This window comes from Osmerus eperlanus, chromosome 25 (assembly GCF_963692335.1).
Source record: "Osmerus eperlanus chromosome 25, fOsmEpe2.1, whole genome shotgun sequence".
Taxonomy (NCBI): Eukaryota; Metazoa; Chordata; class Actinopteri; order Osmeriformes; family Osmeridae; genus Osmerus; species Osmerus eperlanus.
Genome location: NC_085042.1, coordinates 4,613,982 through 4,634,321, shown reverse-complemented (window position 1 = coordinate 4,634,321; position 20,340 = coordinate 4,613,982). Strand labels below are relative to the sequence as shown.

General features: G+C 48.1%; 3 protein-coding genes across 5 annotated transcripts in view; 2 read left to right on the top strand and 1 right to left on the bottom strand.

Moving 5' to 3' along the window:
• Window positions 1–2,599: 2,599 nt before the first annotated feature.
• Window positions 2,600–10,462, top strand: ascc2 (activating signal cointegrator 1 complex subunit 2). Of its 2 annotated transcripts, none has more exons than XM_062451586.1 (19): window positions 2,600–2,740; window positions 3,357–3,471; window positions 3,594–3,752; window positions 3,918–4,091; window positions 4,341–4,470; window positions 4,776–4,843; window positions 4,981–5,085; window positions 5,187–5,299; window positions 5,716–5,790; window positions 5,987–6,091; window positions 6,175–6,243; window positions 6,489–6,563; window positions 7,365–7,599; window positions 7,753–7,949; window positions 8,144–8,263; window positions 8,388–8,609; window positions 8,908–8,995; window positions 9,107–9,201; window positions 9,402–10,462. In XM_062451586.1, exons 2-19 carry the CDS (start codon window positions 3,385–3,387, stop codon window positions 9,574–9,576), a joined length of 2,292 nt encoding a protein of 763 aa, XP_062307570.1. In that variant the 5' UTR covers window positions 2,600–2,740; window positions 3,357–3,384; the 3' UTR covers window positions 9,577–10,462. The 2 variants fall into 2 exon arrangements, with proteins under 2 accessions (XP_062307570.1, XP_062307569.1); XM_062451585.1 differs by lacking the exon at window positions 2,600–2,740 and adding an exon at window positions 2,951–2,969.
• rnf215 (ring finger protein 215) lies at window positions 10,049–14,795 on the bottom strand. 2 transcript variants are annotated; one of them, XM_062451590.1, is made up of 10 exons: window positions 14,427–14,795; window positions 14,040–14,198; window positions 13,811–13,882; window positions 13,471–13,556; window positions 13,279–13,333; window positions 12,955–13,059; window positions 12,561–12,677; window positions 12,247–12,390; window positions 11,933–12,035; window positions 10,049–11,628 (listed from the first exon to the last, which is right to left on the bottom strand). In XM_062451590.1, the coding sequence occupies exons 1-10, from the start codon at window positions 14,661–14,663 to the stop codon at window positions 11,606–11,608; spliced, it is 1,101 nt and encodes a 366-aa protein (XP_062307574.1). In that variant the 5' UTR covers window positions 14,664–14,795; the 3' UTR covers window positions 10,049–11,605. The 2 variants fall into 2 exon arrangements, with proteins under 2 accessions (XP_062307574.1, XP_062307575.1); XM_062451591.1 differs by lacking the exon at window positions 12,955–13,059 and having other exon boundaries at window positions 14,427–14,794.
• A 324-nt stretch (window positions 14,796–15,119) lies between these two features.
• The window catches only part of LOC134012336 (SEC14-like protein 2), an 8,907-nt gene continuing 3,686 nt past the window's right edge, over window positions 15,120–20,340 (top strand). Inside the window, exons 1-6 of the mRNA XM_062452130.1 lie at window positions 15,120–15,291; window positions 16,148–16,223; window positions 18,433–18,476; window positions 19,119–19,181; window positions 19,681–19,869; window positions 19,985–20,203. Of these exons, the coding sequence (XP_062308114.1) occupies window positions 15,238–15,291; window positions 16,148–16,223; window positions 18,433–18,476; window positions 19,119–19,181; window positions 19,681–19,869; window positions 19,985–20,203 (645 nt within the window). The 5' untranslated portion in view covers window positions 15,120–15,237. The remainder of the gene's footprint in view (window positions 15,292–16,147; window positions 16,224–18,432; window positions 18,477–19,118; window positions 19,182–19,680; window positions 19,870–19,984; window positions 20,204–20,340) is intronic.

The following is a 20,340-nucleotide window of genomic DNA, read 5'->3' as shown; positions in this document are numbered from 1 at the left end:
AATGTTTGATAGTGTCTCAGGTCCGGTGCTAGAGATTATAAACACATCCCTTAGAACTGGCGTCTTCCCAGATGCCTTCAAAACAGCTGTTGTAAAGCCCCTATTAAAGAAACCCAAATTGGATAACAGTCTACTTGCAAATTACAGACCAATATCAAACCTTCCATTTATTAGTAAAGTACTGGAAAATATAGTTTTAGTCCAATTAAATTATTTTCTTGAAGAAAATAACATCCTGGAAGTCTCGCAGTCAGGTTTCAGGAAATATCACAGTACTGAAACTGCTCTCACCAAAATAATTAGCGACCTCAGACTAAATTCTGATGCAAATAAAGTCTCTATCCTTATCCTGTTAGATCTCAGTGCAGCATTTGATACAATTGATCACGGCATCCTAATCAATAGACTGGAAAAGCTTATTGGGTTCACGGATAGTGTATTGAACTGGCTGAAATCATATATCACAGGAAGGAAGTTTTATGTTAGTTTAGGTGACCATAGGTCCAAGAAACATGAGAACTGCTACGGGGTTGCTCAAGGAAGCTGCTTAGGTCCATTACTTTTTTCTCTTTATATGTTACCACTCGGCGACATAATCAGAGAACATAACATAGATTTCAATAGCTATGCGGATGACACACAACTATATATATCCACTGAACCCAACGATGCAACGGCCATCAATTCCATTACCAACTGCCTGTTGGCAATAAACAAATGGATGAATGATAACTTTCTTAAATTAAATGAAGACAAAACCGAAGTCCTACTATGTGGCCCCAAATCCAAAAGAGAGATGCTTAAGAATCTTGGAGGCTTAACCCCCTGTCTTAAACCAGAGGTGACGAGTCTCTGTGTAATCCTGGACTCAGATTTGAATTTCAACTCTCACATTAATAAAGTGACCAAAACAGCTTTCTTTCACCTGAGGAATATAGCAAAGGTACGACCATTCATAAACCAAAATGATGCAGAGAAGTTAATTCATGCTTTTATATCCAGCCGGCTGGACTACTGTAACGCACTTTTCACTGGTCTTCCCAAGAAAACCACTGAAAGACTACAGCTCATTCAAAATTCTGCAGCTAGATTATTAACCAAAATTAAAAGGAGAGAACACATTAGTCCTGTCCTAGCTACTTTACACTGGCTCCCTGTTACCTTCAGAATTGACTTTAACCCTCGTGCTGCCTTCGGGTCACATGACCCAAAGGTTCATAACGAACCATCGTTGTGTTTACCCAATTTTACCCAATACAAAAACAAATTAAAATAATTTTCTTTTAACCATCGCAATGTGGGGGGTCTGAGACAGCCTAGCTGTTAAAAGAAAATGCTTCACTTTGTCTTTGTATGCGGTAAATTTGTCGCAATACGACGGTGGGTCACAATGACTGATGGGTCAGAATGACCCGAAGATAACACAAGGGTTAAGGTCCTTTTCCTCACATACAAAGCTCTACACAGACAAGGACCTAGCTACATTGCTAACTCCTTTATAAACTACACACCAGCTAGAACACTGCGATCATCAAATGCAGGCCTATTAGAGGTCACCAGAAGCAGTCATAAGAAGATTGGTGATTCGGCCTTTGTCAATTACGCCCCAAAACTATGGAACAAATTACCCATAAATATTAGGGAAGCAAACACTCTAGACATTTTTATCTTATTGGGATTTTTATTTTTGTTTGAATTGTTTATCACTTGTATTATTGTTTTTATTGATTTTATGTAAAGCACCTTGAGCTACAATTCTTGTATGAAATGTGCTATATAAATAAAGTCTTACTTACTTACTTCTTGACGGTTAAGAATAACAAGGCAAATGCATCCTGTGAGGCTTATCTAAGTAGTACTCTACTAAATCCTGACATTTTTAGTCTTTAGATTTGAAGTGCACTACACACTAATATGTAGATGTGTTCCTAGTTGTAAAATAGCTGTTAATAGGGATTAACCAAGCCATCACATTTAAGTATGTACCTCCATGAAATATTGCAACACTTGACATATAGTTTTTGAGCCATTTGAGATTTGTATTTTGTTTCCAATAGATCACCCTTTTATGCATTTATGCGCACATTGTCAATTTTTGAGGGGGTTGAAGACAAGCCGTTTGATCTGAGGCAAAAATGCAATGCTGATATTTTTCTGTATTAACATGTACAGTATTTTGTTAGCATGATCTGTCCTAGTACAACAATCCTAAGCAGAGTACAATATTTTTTGTACACAGAACAAATGTTAACCTTCATACCGTGATCCCGTTATGAAGCTTACTACTGTCTCAAACATCTCATTGTGTGACCACAGCAACTGACTTTTGAAGAAGACATTATTTATTGATGCTGTAAAGAAGTTAAGCTCCTGTGAATAGTGCTGTAGAGAATCAAATTGTACGTTATGGTAAACCAGATCAGCCTTCTCAGTGTGTCGTGAGAACATGTCTTTTTATAAACATTATTTTCCAAGATTAACAGTCTCATATCTGATTATTATGTTACATGTTCTAAGAACTTTAACTTCATTGTTTTCAAGTGTGGTACGCACAGGGGTACTGTGATGGAATCGTGTCTCATAATAATGTGCTGCTGTCGCTTTTAGCCACCACTTACCTATTACGCATGCGCAATAATAAATGAGCATTTCCTGTCTGAAGACACGACTTGCTGCAAACCAGCTGGATTTATGAACTAATGTAATGACTTGGAAAGTACGCAAAGAATTACATTAAGCGGTGAGTGTAGTGGCTTTAAGGAGGTGCACATTACATTTAATTTGTTATAATAATATGGTAACATTCCTGCCTGAATAATTTATCTGGCTAGTGTGTGTGACTGGTTGCCAAGCTAGCAAGCTAACTACTACTGTACAGTACGAGCTAGCACTAGTTTCTGTACAACACCACTAGCATAGAGGCATTAGCATATGCCAAGCAATCCAATCAGATGGAAAGCTAACAAGCTGTGAGTCACTCGTGTTCATCAACTGAATTATGTACATGTTGTGATAAAACCGTGCCACGTTAGGATAGTTACAATGCTTTATGTAGTTGGTTTGACAGCTGTCTTAAACTAAATGGCTATACGTGTAAGTTTCTACTAGCTTAGCTAGCTATCTGTTAGCTGTCAGCTAAACCCAACTCAGTTGTCAGCTAATTAGCGCCACTACTGTAGCTAGGTATCAAACGAGGCTTAAGCGGATGGATCAACTAGTACTATTAAGTTAACGAGTCAAGTTTATTTTCATGCTATCTATACTTTCCTGGTTTAGGCAACCCCAATGGTGGCGTTTTTGTGACACAATTGGTAGCTAGCCAGTAACTTGTCACTGATTTTATTAGATCTTTCCAGGGTACAGTCAGCGAGAGAGAGAGAAGAGATGGCCAGTGCAAGAGTGCCACTGGACGAACAGCAGGTGACGGAGTCAGCGGGGCCCACGGGAAAGCACCGCACCCTGCCAGCACTGGTACGGCAGGGAATAAAGCGTATATACCGCATCTTTCAGTTTCTGTCGTCGCATTGAGGTAGTGGAATCAGGATATTTGGAGTTAATCTATCCGCGCGTTTCGTGTACTGTCTGTGACTCAGCATCCGGACCGGAAAGAGGAGCGCTGTTTCGTGCTGTACAAGCCCCCTCCTCAGGACGGCTCACCTGCCCAGGAGGAAGAGTTTCTGGAACATGCCAAGTTCATCACAGAGGACCTGGAGTGGTTGCTGGAACTGCCACACGACAAGTTCTGGTGTCAGGTTAGTCCATAACTGCCGTCATCCCACTGGGGAGGGTGTGGTCGGGTGTTTCTGAAGAAGACTATAGCTTTATTGCCTTCAGGTGAGTCGGCGGAGTACTAGATTTATTTGAAGGGTGTGGGTGTAGTGCGGTCCCAAGACCTACTCTCTCTGGGGGTTGTGAAGGTGGTGTTCGACGAGTCGCTGCAGAAGTGCCTGGACTCGTACCTGCGGCACGCGCCCCGCGGCCTCGACGCCTCGGCGGCGCCCTCCACCCCGGCCGTGGCGGACATGCAGCGCCACATTCACAGGCACGTCTTCATGGCCTTCCTCAGGATGGCCACGCACAAGGAGTCCAAGGTAGGACACCTGTCTGGGCGGCAGGACTTTCATTAGAACACTCATGGTGTCGTTTTGCAGTCATTTGTATTGGGGAGGATTGTGTGCGAGTGGGGCTTCCCTCAGAAAATCATGTCTAGTTGACCTCCTGCAGCCAAATGTGTGAGACAAAGAGATACGTGTTTCGTTCGAGCAAAAACCGTGTCCCCATTTGTCGTCTGGCTCCCCCATCCTCCCCCCCCCATCCTCCCCCCCCCCCCTCCCCCTCAGGAGGACTTCATAACTCCGGCTGTGTTCGGGGAGATCATCTACAACAACTTCCTGTTTGACATTCCCAAGATCCTGGACCTCTGTGTTTTGTTTGGGAAAGGCAACTCCCAGTTGCTCCACAAGATGATCGGTGAGGATGAGCATCTCTGGGCTGTCTCCCCCAAACGGGACCGCGCTAGCCCAGAGTCACTCATGGTTACATTACATTTACATTTAGTCATTTAGCAGACGCTCTTATCCAGAGCGACTTACAGTAAGTACAGGGACATTCCCCCCGAGGCAAGTAGGGTGAAGTGCCTTGCCCAAGGACACATTGTCATTTGGCACGGCCAGGAATCGAACTGGCAACCTTCAGATTACTAGTCCGATTCCCTAACCGCTCAGCCACCTGACTCCTGGTTACATCTGCTGTCTCGCTCTCTCTCTCTCTTCCAGAGAACATCTTTACCCAGCAGCCCTGTTACTATGGAGACCTGGACGAGGCTGTGCCCTCCGTGTTACAGGTGAGAGGCAGGGAGAAACGGCCCAATCAGATTCCACCGAGGAAGGCTTTTGATTGCTCACAATCACACTCTCTTTCCTGCTCTCTCTCTTTCTCTCCCTCTTGTTTCTCCCGCCCCCTCTCGTCCGCCTGGCCCAGGTGTTTGACACGGTTCTCAATAAGTGTGGGATCCAGTGTGAGGGGGAGGAGCCTCTGAGGCTCAGCGCCCACGGACGGCCCACCGCCATGACCATGACTCAGCAGGTGAATCTCTCTCCCTCTCCGTATCTCTCAGTATGTATCTCTCTAACACACAGACTTCCCACACCTACTTTCTCTCTCTTCCTCCCCCCCCCCCCCCCTAGGATCTGGTGGATCTGCTGCTGTACCTGTGTGACACCTGCACCACCATCCACGCCTTCCTGGACGTCTACCCCCCCGCCTGCTCCACCTTCCACACCCACAGCTTCCTCTCCAGGTGAGACCTCCAGCCCAGCTCTGTGGGGGGGGGTCTGGCTGGGTCGGCCGTGGGGGGGTCTGGCTGGGTCGGGTGTGGGGGTTTCTGGCTGGGTCGTGTGTGGGGGGGGGGGTCTGGCTGGGTCGGGCGTGGGGGGGTCTGGCTGGGTCAGGCGTGGGGGGGGGGGGTCTGGCTGGGTCGGGCGTGGGGGGGTCTGGCTGGGTCGGGTGTGGGGGTTTCTGGCTGGGTCGTGTGTGGGGGGGGGGGTCTGGCTGGGTCGGGCGTGGGGGGGTCTGGCTGGGTCAGGCGTGTGGGTCAGGCGTGGGGGGGGGGGGGGGGGGGGTCTGGCTGGGTCGGGCGTGGGGGGGTCTGGCTGGGTGTCTCTCAGAGCTTGTGGAACATCGTCATGGGTTGTCTGTATTCCTGGTTTTGAGCAGGCTGGCCTCGTTCTATGAGACTGTCGTGCCTGAGATGGAGAAGGCCGTGAGGAAGAGGAACTTTGACAACAAGAGGTTAGTGTGTCTGCTGGGGTGTATGTCTGGGTCTGGGAGAGGGTTTTGAAAGTGCGGCGGTGCGTGGGCAGAGCTGTGGCGGTGGATGTGTAGCTGTGTGTGTCTGGACTGGTGTGTGTATCTGTCTCTGACCCTGTGTGTGTGTGTGCTCGTACATGTGTGTGTGCGTTGTGACCGACCCCTGTGTGTGTGTCAGTGTTCAGGAGGATCTGTGGAGGAGGCTGTGTCACTCTCGCAGGAGGATGGTGCAGGTGGCTCACTCGCTGCTACAACACAGCTGCCTGCAGCCCATCCTGGAGGGGTGAGACACACACACACACATGACATGAGTAGGACAATGCTGTGTGCTGTCTGGTCTCATTTGAGGGTTTTTTTCCTCCGCAGTGGAGAGAACATTCAGACGTTTGTGGAGGAACTCTTACAGCACCTCACAGCTTTCCTACCAGAGAAACGGTAGGAACCTCGACCCGCGTGACCCTGTTACCCTGTCCTGTTTGCCGCTGCATCTGTCACGCATGCTGAGAAGATAGGATCTCTTTATCTACCTTTGCCACCTCCCTCTCTCCTCCCTCCCTCTCCTTCCTCTTTTCCATCCCGTTTCCTCCCTCTGTCCTCGCTCTTTCCCTCTCCTCTCCTTCACTCTCCCTCTCTTCCATCTCTCCCCCCTCCCTCCCAACTCCCTCCTTCCTCTCTCTCAGGTTCCTGTGTGACTATGATGAGCAGTTCCCCGTCGCTGATGACATCAGCCTTCTCCAGCAGGCCTCTCCGCTACTGTATCCTCTCCGCTGGATTCTGAGGACACAATCAGCAATATGTTGTTACTATTATGATGATGATAATCTTTTATGTAACTCACTGCACCGGCACTCGCAGTGCTGATCAATAGAGAGCCTATACACCTGATTCAAATGAGTGGTCATTATCAGGCTTCGATAACGACCACTCATTTGAATCAGGTGTGTTGGAGCAGGGAAACATGTAAAACATGCAGGACTGTGTGCCATGAGGACCAGGGCTGAGAAAGGCTGATCTAGTTAGGCTCTCTGTTGTAAGGTTCTCCAGTTAGATAGGAACGTTCTCCAGTTATAGGAAGGTTCTCCAGTCATAGGAACGTTCTACAGTTAAAGGAAGGTTCTCCAGTTATAGGATGTTTCTCCAGTTATAGGGAGGTTCTCCAGTTATAAGGTTCTCCAGTTATAGGAAGGTTCTCCAGTCATAGGAACGTTCTACAGTTAAAGGAAGGTTCTCCAGTTATAGGATGTTTCTCCAGTTATAGGAAGGTTCTCCAGTTATAGGAAGGTTCTCCAGTTATAAGAAGGTTCTCCAGTCATAGGAACGTTCTCCAGTCATAGGAAGGTTCTCCAGTTATGGGAACGTTCTCCAGTCATAGGAAGGTTCTCCAGTTATGGGAACGTTCTCCAGTTATAGGAAGGTTCTACAGTTGTAGGGAGGTGCTCTAGTAGTACAGAGGTCATACGCAGCCTGTCAGGTGATAGATCTAGGTGGATCAGTGTCCCCTCCGCCCCATCCCCCTTCCTTAACCCCACCCCCTTCCTTAACCCCACCCGTTCCAGCGACGACACCCGGACCTCCTACCTGCTGCAGGGCGTGGGGATCGCCTGGGACAGCGTGGGCCGGAAGAGGCCCCAGACCCGGGCCTCCCCTGGGCTGGGGGCCGTCCAGGGGGCGGAGGGGGAAGCAGGGGCCTGGGGAGGAGAGGGGGCCCTGGGGGCCCGGGAGCCCGGGGAGGGAGGGGAGAGGCCCAGGGGCGCGGAGGCCATGATGGATATGCACCTGAAGGGAAACAACGTGAGTCCTCCCGAATGTGGACGCAGAAGTCATGACGGGTGGTTAGGAAGTCATGAAGCAGTGCTAATGAGTCACTACTGAATGAATGAATGACTGGGTGTGCTGGGTGTCTGTGTGTGTGTGTGTGTGACTGCTGTCTCTGTGTGTCCCCAGGGGGCGTCGGGCACCATCAGTGCGGGGGAGCTGGAGTCCCTGCTGAGCCACATCAGTGAGCTGCTCCCAGACCTGGGGGAGGGCTTCCTGCTGGCCTGCCTGCAGCAGTACGGCTACAGCTCTGAGCTGGTCATCAACAACATCCTGGAGGAGCGGCTGGCCCCAGACCTCGTCAAGCTGGACAGGGCCATGCCCAGGTACATGGGCCAGACGCCTCCTACCCTTAGAGAGAGTGTGTGTGTGTGTATTTTCAAATGTAAATGGAAGTTTCCTCAGTGTCGGTGGGTCTAACACAGACATGCACACATACATGCATACAGTACACACACACACACACACACACACACACAGAGTACGAGTGTGTCAGCGTGGCGTCTTGCTGTCCCACCAGGCCGGTGAAGGAGGAGCCGGCTCCAGTACTGACCAGCAGGTCCAACGTGTTCGACGACGACGAGTTCGACGTCTTCAGCAGGGAGCAGGTGGACATGTCTCGCATCTGGAAGGGCAGGAGGTGACGGCCCCCTTCATCCCCCTCCCCCCCCCCCCCCCCCTTCTGACATGCCACTCAATCACAGAACACACTCTGGCTGTGTGAACTAAGGGTTGACTCCTGAATACTTGACTCCGCCCACCAGGAAAGGAGAGAGTGCTCGCGACATGCTGAACGACAAGAAGCACATCGCCGAGCAGAAGGCCCGCTACCTCGCCTACGAGACGGTGGTGGACGAGGTCATCGTCACCCCCGGCGACCCCGCCTTCGCCCTGGACGACTACGACGACGAGTACGACGACACCTACGACATCAACCAAGTGGGCGCCAACGACCTGGACGGAGACAGCAACCTGCTCAACCGCAGGTCAAACCCCCCCCCCCCCTCTGTCCACACTGCAGACTCTTTCTTTCTCCCGCTCTTTATCCATCTTTCTTTCTTTCTCCCTCTCTCTTTCTCCCTCTTTCTTTCTCCCTCTCTCTTTCTCCCTTTCTTTCTCCCTCTCTCTTTCTCCCTTTCTTTCTCCCTCTCTCTTTCTCCCTCTTTCTTTCTCCCTCTCTCTTTCTCTCTCTATCGTCTCCGTCACTGCTCTTGAATAATCGAAAGTGAAAAGGCCATTTCTCCTTCTCCCTCGTGATCCTTCTCCCCCCCCCCCCCCTTCCAGGCCCTTCACCGTGCCTCAGGTGCTGCGTACGGGCGGCCGGCCAGCCCTGGAGGAGGAGGAAGAGGAGGAGGAAGAGGAGCCAGAGGAGGTAGATAGACGTGGCCTACACGCACGTGTCAACGGGGCTGTTGTGTGGTGTTCTCTGGGAGGCGTGGGGGCGCCGGTCGGGGCAGCTGCTCATGAACTCTTCCCCTTGCAGAGCGGCGGGGTGAAGAGAGACCAGTTTGTCCAGGACCCGGCTCTGCTGAGGGAGAGGGCGGAGGCCCGCAGAGCAACCATGCAGCAGAGGAGAGGGTACACACACACGTTCACTCTTTCACACTTACTGTACATTTACATACACACACACAGACGTTTACACTATCTCCCACCGACACACACATTCCCTCTCATCCAAATAGATACACACACATTGGCTCTCTTACACACACTATCACAAACGGACCTTTTGAGAGATTCCTGTGTTGATGCCCCACCCCTCCCCTCCCCTCCAGGTACAGACCAGACCCTCCTCCCAGCCAGGTGGGGGGCCGGCCCAAGGGCCAGGGCCAGACCCAGGACACCCTCCTGGACCGACGCAAGAAGGAGGCTAACAAGAGCCGCGGGGCCAACCACAACCGCAGGGCCATGTCTGACCGCAAGAGAACCAAGGGCATGATCCCCTTCTGACACTGTGGAACCGACAAACTCACCTTGGAGACCTGCCAAGCAGACTGTGTGCACAAGATATGGAAACGATGGTCGCGATGGGTCAGAATGAGAGGAAGAGGGGGAGGACGGACGGAGAGATTGAGCCAAGGATCATGGCTCGGCCATCGCAGAGGGTAGAGGTCAAAGGTTGTGACCCCGGTTTAGCTAACCTCTCAAGGTCAGGGGTCTCCTGCAATCCTCCTTCCCACTACCAAGGTCATGTTCAAAGGCCTTTTTTTAGGGTTCTGTGGTGAAGAAATACTAGTTAATCCTTTAGGGTTTTTTTTACTCACAAATGGGTCAGTTCAACGCTAACAGAACAGAGAGCAGTTTTTTTGTGGAGTGTTACTCAGAGAACACGTCTTTTTAGCTTTTGATTTAGAAAATACTCAGTATGCCAAAGTGGTAGTGAAAAAGACAACAAACAGCTTTATTTTTTTGCCATGAAACAAATCCATTTATTAAGACCTGGAATCAATGCGCAGAAGTGGCCTGTGTGTGCGCGTGTGTGTGTGTGTGTGTGTGTGTGTGTGTGGAGGAACATTCATGGGGAGGAGCTTATCACCATCCTGGTCCAACCTCAACGACATAAAAATCAGCCAAGACAGACGGCGTCTTCACCAGCTCGATGTTGCTGTGTGTTTGGAAGCGTGCGCCTCAAGGAGACAAGCAGAAGCTTTCTAGAACGTTCTACAGCTGCCATGCACCAATCAACTACTTTCTAAATAGGAAACAGAATACACTGTGCGAGAACCTTTTTTTTTTTTTTTTACAAAGAAAAACACATTTATGATTGCTTTTTTTAAGTTATCTTTAAAAAAAGAGCTGAAAAACACAATAAACGAATAAATACAGTTATACAGTTTTTCATTTGGGTATTCTTGTCAGGACCTACAGAAATACAATACTTTCAGGTGTGAGGTAACTGGGTAAGTGGGTTTCCAACTGCCTTCCCTAGGACCACCATTAGAGATGTTGGTGCTGACCCCTCCTAACCAGGAAAATGTTCACGCGAGGTCACTACTAAGCTCTACTCTTAAATCATCTCACAGTGCTGTTTTATCGACCGACTGGAGTAGGTGCAATGACGGTAATTCAAGTGATACTATTGGTTCCTGGTGACCTTTCACCTTTCCCAGACACATTATCATTGGCTGGTTGCCTAGTTTTCAGGGGGTCTGATCTTCTGCTGCTCATCTCAAAGCTACATCTCCGGCCCTGTTTGGAGTCAGGTGTAGTCTACTCCAGTGGCCTTCAGGGCTAGTCCTCAGTGGGCTCTGAGGACCAGGGCTGAAGGCCACTGGTCTACTCTGTTGTCTGCTAAAAGCCCTCAGACAGCTGTTTTGGAGACATCTATTGCTTAGAGTGATTTAAGTGTAAGCTAATTTCTGGTCTGCTTGCTTTGGAACATGTCTAGGCTCATATTAGTAGCCTGTTAATCAAGGCAATTAATGCTATTGTTAATTTAAGATTACAAGTACACGCTATAACATTTTTCAGTTCATTAATTTCGATCAATTTTGTTATTCTTTTGGATTATTGCATATGTTAAGAATATAAGAACACGTCTTATTTCTGTAACGTTTGACATCCATGCAACTGTGTTTTTTGCCTTTTTGCTAATCTTTCCTTTGTGTTGCGTTGGGTTAAAATGACCTTGGGAAAAGCTTGGGAGTCTGTGGTACTTGGGAACTATTCAACACACCCAACACACCTTCGAGAGCCCCTGTGGCGAATACAGTAACAAAATCCCGGGAAGACGTCATACTGTTTCAAAAACAGTACTTTTGAGATTATATATCAAGTATAGTTTACAGTTTCAATGGAGCTGTGTCTGGATTGGCTGAACCCAGAGTGGGTCAGGGGTCAACCCAGACCACTGTTCCATCAGGTAGCCAGCTGCTGTGTGGAGTTCCCTGTTCCCACAATCCAGTGCAGGAGGAAGTGAGGTCTGAAGACAAGATGACGCGATCTCATTGGAGTGGGCGGTCCTAAACCTTAGCTGTCGTTAACTGTCTCTGCGGAGGCTACCTAGTGACAGGAAACAAGGCAGAAGGTCTTAGGGAGATTTCTGTGATGTTTTACCCCTGTGTAATGCCTACAATGAATGTTTTACTAAACGATTTAGCCTGCCTGAGCAAGAATCTAGAACTATGAAGGAATCTGTGTGTGTGTGTGTGTGTGTCTGTGGCTCGAATATCTCCAGAACTGGGCTCTGAATGAAGTACAATTTTGGCGGGTGTCTTGCTCAGAACCCAAGGGTGTGCTGTGTCGAGTTTGAAGTTGTTTGGATGGGGGAGGGGGAGGGAGAGCAGAGGGAGAAAACGACACTCACTGAGGATGCTGTGTTTACAGAGAGGACAGGTGTGCTGCAGCAGCAGCCAGGGATCCACACAGTCTCTGTGGAACTCATGGAGGCAGGGCAGGACGCGCAGACACTGCAACACACACATACACACAGTTACCACAATACAAGAACAGTGAACACACCCGGAACAGCCTGTCTACACGTTACAACATTTTGTGCTTGCTGGTGATGCTGGTGATGCTGACCTGGTTGTTGTTGGCTTAGTGTGTGTGTGTGTGTATGTGAATGAGTGTTTGTGAATGTGTGTGTGTGTGTCCTGCAGCTGCCCAGGTGGTGCTGACCTGGTTGTTGTTGAAGGGCTCCAGGCAGACGGCACAGAGGTCGCTCTCTGCGGCCTGGTCCGGCTCACACCAGGGCTTGGGCTGGCGGTACGTCCTGGTCTGCAGGGACGACAGCCTCTTCAGGATGTCCTGCTTAGGAAGCAACTACAGGGGAGGACAGAGGTCAGAGGTCAGGACCTGGTCCGAAACTCTCCGGCTCATCCCTCCCATCACCAGTCTCACTTGGTGCGGGAAAAGAGGCCGTCTCCACAGCCCTCCCTGTCACGCCAGACTGACGTGGGTGTGCGATGCCAGAGCAGAAAGCCGTCCCTTACCTCGGACTCATCGTTGAGCTGGTTTTCATGATACTGCCAGCGAGCTTGAACTATAACCCCTGTGCACAGCAGCAGGGCCACCAGGATGACCGTGTTCCACAGCTGCTGCAGGTACTTCTGGAGGGGGAGAGGAGGGGACGGGGGGGGGGGAGTAGAAGAGGTGGAGTGGAGATGTAACATATATAAAAGATGCAAGGCTACTTGTTGTATAAGATGAGGTTACGAGTGTTATGTATAATAAATACACTTGTCTGTGTGTATATGTGTACTAAAATAATCTGTCATGTGTCATGTGTGTTTGACTTAAGCTGTATGTATTACTATGTGTGTAAATGTGTTTGTTAGTGTGTGTGTGTGTGTGTGTGTGTGTGTGTGTAGTGAGTGACCCCCCCACCTGGACCTGTGAGTTGGTCTCTCCTGTACAGATGACCCCCTGCCACTCCCCGTAGATCCCCCCTCTAGAGCGTCCGCAGGTGGACCACAGGGTCAGAGTGGCCCCCTGACGGACCACAGACAAGGAACCAGACACGGTCACACGGTCCCTCACCCAAAGTGGCCCTCGCTCAACCACTTTGTAATAAAGGTCACTTTATATATTTAAAAAAATCTTATTTTTTTCATTTTGGTAATGCATACTTTCAAACGTGTTAGATAGTATTGCCACTATTAAAACAAAACAGGATAAATGAAGCAAAAAAAAACAAAGAACGATTCTCACCAAATTATCCTGTAGGATGGTCTTGTATGTTATTTTGGCTGTTGCCTGAAGTCCCCTGTGCAGAAAGGGTGTGGTCAAGTCTAGAATGGTTATGTAATGAGTGCATCACTTGAACAGACACTATAAGGGAACTAGCAGTGGTCCCAGACTGGTACCAAGGCTGTAGGGGGGGTTGTCTGTTCCGTATATTACCTGAGGAGGGCTCCAATGAGCTTGGTGACATTCTCTGAGGTTTGGATGACAATGATTGGTTTGGAGATGACCTGGGAGAGATCCATCTGCAACGGCAAACACAGGGAAGGTTCATCTGAGCATAGCACTGATAGTACTCCCTTTAACACACATATGTGTGTTAAAGGGAGAGAGAGAGGGGGGGGGTGAAAGGGAGAGAGAGAGAGAGGGGGGGGGTGAAAGGGAGAGAGAGAGAGAGAGAGGGGGGGGGGGGGTGAAAGGGAGAGAGAGAGAGTGAGGGGGGTGTATTGTGTGAAGAAAGAGAGAGAGAGACAGGTGTGTGTGTGTGTTTCCTGGTTACCTCTCTTACTGTGTTCTGGTTGAGGGCCAGGATGATCAGTGCTGAGGCCCCCAGGACCAAGGCTCTCTTCATCTACCAGACACAGACCAGGAAGTTAGCTACCTCAACACACTCTCCCCTCATTCCCTCATGTATAATACACGGCTCTCTCGCTGGTTCTCTACATCACAGTATGTGTAACCTATGTCAACTAGTGCAATCCTGCACCTGTTGCTCTCTCTAGACTTACTTTGTTGACAACAGCAGCAGCAAATGACTCCTGATTCCCTGTGGAAGCCTGGCTTTTTTCAACCTTTATGGGAACCACGCCTATCCATGGCTCCTGCTCTTTCGATTGGTCGTCCTCATCTTCTTCCTCCTGGCTTTCCTCCTGCTGGTCATCCTGCACCTGATGATTCGAGATGCATAATATTGTCATAGATTTCTGGAACGAATGTAGAGGCACGTGTGGTATTGCTAATTGGACAATGACAAATATGAATTGTGGAAATCGTTTATCGCTTTAGCCATGAAACGGATTAAATTCGCATCCGCAATATTCAACAGAGGACGCTAAATCCAAAAGTAGGCAATTTTGCTCTTTTGTTTTTTCTTTCAAATCCCTGTAATACTTTACCAGTCTTAGATCTCCTTCTAAAACATGCTCCGTTTGTTTCTGTTCATCTGGGACGGTGTTCTCCCAGCTCGCTTCGATCACCTCACCTTGTAAAACGGTGCTAACGGTTCGTCGTTCTCTCAGAACAACCTCCACCGACGCTACCTGTTCACCCGTGACGAACAGACAGGATAAGAACGAAGGAGCAGATAGCAAGAATAGCAAGTATAAGTAGCACCAGCAGAAACTCGCAGCCATGGCGAAAGAAATAAACGTATTTTTGCTATAATTCCTCAAAATAAATATTCATAATTGTTTTAGAAACTGTCACCCATGGATTTGCAAGGAAGACATCTGTCTTGGACCCTAAAAGGTAAACAAGAACGCTATTTCCTGCGTGGACAGGAAACTAGAGTGATGCGATAGCCCAACAATATTTATATATTTAAATATCTACGCATTTTTGCACCGTCACTCTTACGCACTATTGTTGTTATTATTGCACGTATTTTTAAAAAGTATGAAAAAACTGTAATAAAAACGTGAATACAGGCTTCATTTCATTGGGTCCCGGTGCATACCGTAACACTAAAAACCGGTATTAAATTATGAGTTTTTTCGATATCGCCACATGGTTGTGATATGCTGCCTTTTAGATGAGTGTTTCTGCGGCTGTTGACATTTTGTATGCGTTGACAGCTGATTATAACAGCGCCCCCAACCAGAGAGCGGGAGGAGCGTCACAGAGGTACACATTCTGCACAGTCCACCGACAGTAAGTGCGTGATCAGGTGTTCAACTTCAAATAAAAACGATTCGTTGTACAGTCGGGATGAGTGGAAGGGTTGGCGATCTCAGTCCCAAGCAGGCTGAAGCTTTGGAACAGGTAATTTTCTTTACAAAACGTTTTGTTGTTGTACAATTACTACTGTTACTGTTAAGGTGGAACATCGATGCTGTTTCTGTAGCAGCTAGCATCGTGGGATTACTTCTTCCCTCACGCTCAAGCAACATTATGGCTCGTCACGAATGAATTCTAATTGTATTTTGATTGGTTGTGTTCTTTAGCAAGCCCATTAATTTCTGTAATAGAGATAGTTCAAATGAGTGTGTGAGGTAGGTTGCGTAAGCAATCTGGAAGGAATGCACGGCCCCTGTTTTACAGTGTAATTACCATGACAGAGTTAACAAACTATCAGCATATGCTCCAGTCTTCTTAATGCAAGTTTTCTGTTTAGCTGGAAACGGTTTGGTTATTCTTATTATTTGCACATGTAAGTTGTATTAGCCGTCATCATCTAAAATAATTTTTTTAAGTAACGCGTCTTTCGTTACTGCAGACCGAAATTACTTAACGCGTGCATGACTATGAAGAAATGATAAACTGATATTTCAACATCCCATACGCTTCTCTGTTGAAAGTGTTCTCCTTTCCGTGCACATGTTATCACAAGTCAAGGGCAATCTATATTGCAGGGTCTAAAGCGTTCGGCTGCAACAGTTGTTCCACTGTGTGTGTGTGTGACTGTGTGTGTGTGTGTGTGTGCAGGGCATAGTGGCTCATACATGCTATTAAATGCTACCGCCATTAGGTCCATTAACGTATTGTCATCTCTCTCTCTCACCCACTTCCCCTCCACACTCACAACCATCTCCTGTATTCCCTCTCCCACGCGGTTTCTCTCCCTCCCTCTATCTGGCCTTTCTGTCTCTGTCTCTCATGGCATCCTACCCCTGGGCAGTTTCGAGAGAGGATTCAAGACATTCTTCCACAGCTTCCTGCCCAGCATGACCACTTCCTGCTCCGTTGGCTCAGAGGTGAGCACCCTCATTGTGACGGAGGGGAGGTTACAACACTGTTTTTATCAAATCAAATGGATGCAATGTCCCTGTGGTTATAGAGTTGGGACTCTTTCTCAATCAACGTTATGCTGTGATAGAGAAGTTACCATCTAGCATTTCATTCAGTTATGACTGTTGGGAAGTTACCACACCGTGTGTGTATAGTGCATTCTTGCAAGGTTATGTGATGAAATAGAGAGAGAGTGAGAGAGAGAGGGGAATGTGCATATTGTGTGCATAAACCGTGATTACTTCTCTTAAATGTAGAGCGTTCAGCCTTGATTTTTCAGCCCTCTGGTCCTGGTTGTAAACCAGGCTCCACTGGATGAACAAGTCAGGTTTGCAGAGAACTGACACCTCCTCTGAGAGGCTACAGTGACCCACGCTCCAAGAGAAGGATGGAGGCAGGGTTTATTGCCTCATAAAGGGGAGCTTGTTCTCGGCTGCGTGATGTAAAGACCATTTCACCCTTACTCTCGTTCTCTCTCTCCTGCTCTCTGTCACTCCGTCTCTCTCTCTCTCGGCCTCTCTCTCTCTTCTCCCCCCCCCCACTGTCAGTCTGTTCTCTCTCTCTCTCTCTCTCTCTCTCTGTCTCCTCCCTCCTTCCCCATCTGAGTCATTCTAATCTAGTGCTAATCTCATTACAGGGAGAACAACAGTGCTGCTCATTGCATCTGTACTGTACTCACGGCAGGCCGGTCAGTGCCAGCCTGTACATGAGTCCCTGTGCTATGCCAGTTTAGGTGTGTTAACCCTCGTGCTGCCTTCGGGTCACATGACCCAAAGGTTCATAACGAACCATCGTTGTGTTTACCCAATTTTACCCAATACAAAAACAAATTAAAATAATTTTCTTTTAACCTTTGCAATGTGGGGGGTCTGAGACAGCCCAACGGTTAAAAGAAAATGCTTCACTTTGTCTTTGTATGCGGTAAATCTGTCGCAATACGACGGTGGGTCACAATGACTGATGGGTCAGAATGACCCGAAGATAACACAAGGGTTAAGTGAGGCACTGGGCTAGCTCAGTGGTAAGAGTATTTGACCACAGATTATGAGGTCGCAGGTTCTAATCCCCTTATGATATAGGCTACGTCGCTTTGGATAAAAGGCGTTTGCTAAATGAGTGCTTTATGTTACAATCCTTTGCAAAAATAATAAGTCCATCCCAATATTAAATCAAATCATTTAATATTCAAATCATCAGTGCCTGAGGGGGATGCCCCTTTCTGAAGGTCTTTATTAGACAGTTGTGTGACTGTACCATTGCATTCTGGGTGTTGTAGTGAAGTTAACCCTGCCTGCCAGGGCTGGGAGAGAAACGTCCAAGAGTGGACAATGAAGCCCTGTGTGCTGGTTCTGTGCTCGTGAGGCTTGTGAGTTATGTCCTCTTCAGTGTGTTTGTGCTTGTTTGTGGTTGTGTGTGTCTAAAGACAATTTATTGTGCCATTGAGGTCACATATATTTGCATCTCTGGTAAATAATCAGAGGAGAAGGAGGCGTTTTGGTGGAAAAATGAATCACATTTCCTTTGAATGAGGCTGTTTATCCAAACACCTTTTGTATATTCCCATTAAACATGCACACACAATTGATCTACATTATTTGCATGGGCTTGTTGTCGTTGGGGTATTATAGTGTCATGATGATGTGTGTTCCACGTGACAGGAAGGGCCAGGTCACTGACCTGTCTCATCTTCTGTCCAGACGACAGAAACTGACATTTGAAATGGCTTAGTTGTGAGAATGCCTCATCAGTGTGTCTGGGGCTCAGCTCGTAAGCCTCAGCCAGCTGTCCACCTCACAGGAAGCAGGCCTGGCTTAGTATTCCTGCTACCTGCCTCTCTCTCTCTCAGTCTCTCTCAGTCTCTTTCTATCTCTCTCTCAGTCTCTATCTCTTTCTCTCTGTCTCTCTCTCTCAGTTTCTCTCTCTCTCTTTCTAGAGACAGAGGGCTAGATATTGCCCATGTAGGGTTAAAACATTAGCTTCCTGTTTTCAGCCATCAGTCAGATTGTGTGTGTGTGTGTGTGTGTGTGTGTGTGTGTGTGTGTGTGGAAGGCACCGTGTCCAAGTGTGCCAACGTAACACTCCGGAGATGGGTTTTCTGACTCAGTCCTCATGCCCGTGTTCTTCTCTCTTCTCCTTTGTCTCTCCTCGGTCTCCCCTCCGTCTCTCCCTCCTCAGCCAGGAACTTCAACATCCAGAAGGCGGAGGCCATGCTTCGGAAGGTACCTCCCCCTCTGTCCTTTCTCCTTCTGCCTCCGAGTCTGCAGCAGTCACAAACCAGCTCCTGGCACGCTACCGTGAAGTTCTTTAGATTAAGTGTGACCAGACCTTACACAACAATCCAACACAGGCTCCCTTTAGGAATGGTCACCATGTCACAAATGTACTGCTTGCAAAACACCCCTTAATCCATCTCATTCATCTGACTGGAGGATTTCTGTGTGTGTGTGCGCCTGTGTGTGTGTACGTGAGTGTGAGGGACAGTGGTGTGTGTGTGTCCATGTGAGACAATATGAGTCTGTGTGAGACAGTGTTTGCGCCTGACTGTGTGTGTGCCTGTGTGTGTATGAAAGTATGAGAGACTGAGGAAATAGTGTAAGTGTTTGTGTGTGAGTTGATGCCTGCGTTTGGTGTGTGCGCGTGTCTCATTTGTCCGAACAATGGTCTCTGCTAGGTCAGAAGCCCTTCCCTCAGCTCATCCCCTCGTTATCGCATTCATGCTGAGGGAGCATGTGCCTAAAACGTCTTGATCCACTTAACGCACACCACTCCCAGTCTTACTGTGCCTGTGTGTGTTTCTGTGTCATCCTCGATCCTCGGTGTCCACCGATTGGCTCTCACCGGCTCTCCATGTTTCCCCTCAGCACGTGGACTTCAGGAAACAAGTGGCGGCAGACACCATCACCACAGAGTGGCACCCTCCAGAGGTGAACGAACCTCCGCTCCTCTCTAATAACATGGAATACAGTGTTTCCCCTAGGTTTACAGCTTTGGGGGGGGGGGGGGGTTCGCCCGACCATGTAGAGACAGAAATGACATGCCGTCGTGTAAATAAGATAAATAACATAAGGCCATTTAGTTTGTTTAATAAAAGACCAAGCTATAGACCTGTTTTATAGGAAAGGTAACCTTAAATGACTTATTTTGTGATCTGGCGCTATATAATAAAATAATTAACTTGACCTTACGACTTGAGATGTCGTAAAGATGGTAATTACATAACGGTGACGCAATTAGAATAAACTATGAATTGGATGCCGATCTTTGGGTTTTAGTCGGTCGACAGTTCTAGTCAAGATTAAGAACAAAAGCCATGTCACGGTGGCTGGTAGCCAACCTAGCATCTAACATCTAGCGCCGTTTCAACCATACCTCCAGAATACAACTGTTTCAATTTGCGTTGGTTGTCGTGGTGCTTGTCTCTAGGTGATAGAGAAGTACCTGTCCGGTGGGATGTGCGGGTACGACCGCGAGGGGAGCCCCATCTGGTATGACGTCATCGGCCCCATGGACCCCAAGGGGCTCTTCCTGTCCGCCTCCAAACAGGACTTCATCAAGTCGAAGATCCGCGACTGCGAGAAGCTGCAGAAGGAGTGCGACCTGCAATCCGAAAGGGTGAGGGGAGAGCGGTGCACCGTGGGGCCTGTAGTTTTTGCAACTTTGAAAAAAAAAGGGAAAACGGAAAAACACCTCGATCTGTTTCTCTCTCACTCTCTCTTTCTCTCTCTAGTTGGGGAGGAATGTAGAGTCCATCACTATGATCTATGACGTTGAGGGTCTTGGTCTGAAACACTTGTGGAAGCCTGCAATTGAGACCTATGGAGAGGTGAACACATGCACTTACACACGTGATCTTTTTGCAAATGACAACGAAACCTCAACGAGTCTGATATTGAGCAGGTGTTTTTCTTCCCCAGGTTTCTGCTCTGTAGCTGTGTTTAAATGTTGCTAAATGTTGATTGGATGAGCGACGGTCAACGTGTCATCATTTTCTGTCCTTCCCAACATGCTGTGTAGAGTCTGATGTCTAACCCAGGCATGGGTTAGGCATCAGACTACTCTAGGCAGGACCTCCTAACACTGTTC

Bases quoted from the DNA above. Each gene is read 5' to 3' on its own strand.
- rnf215 (XM_062451590.1), bottom strand. From the start codon at position 14,663: ATGGCTGCGAGTTTCTGCTGGTGCTACTTATACTTGCTATTCTTGCTA. The intron at 12,391-12,560 runs GTAAGGGACGGC...CCTCCCCTGTAG, and splicing joins AGCTCAACGATGAGTCCGAG to TTGCTTCCTAAGCAGGACAT. The intron at 12,036-12,246 runs GTCAGCACCACC...TGTGTGTTGCAG, and splicing joins AGCCCTTCAACAACAACCAG to TGTCTGCGCGTCCTGCCCTG.
- ascc2 (XM_062451586.1), top strand. From the start codon at position 3,385: ATGGCCAGTGCAAGAGTGCCACTGGACGAACAGCAGGTGACGGAGTCA. The intron at 5,086-5,186 runs GTGAATCTCTCT...CCCCCCCCCTAG, and splicing joins CCATGACCATGACTCAGCAG to GATCTGGTGGATCTGCTGCT. The intron at 7,600-7,752 runs GTGAGTCCTCCC...GTGTGTCCCCAG, and splicing joins TGCACCTGAAGGGAAACAAC to GGGGCGTCGGGCACCATCAG.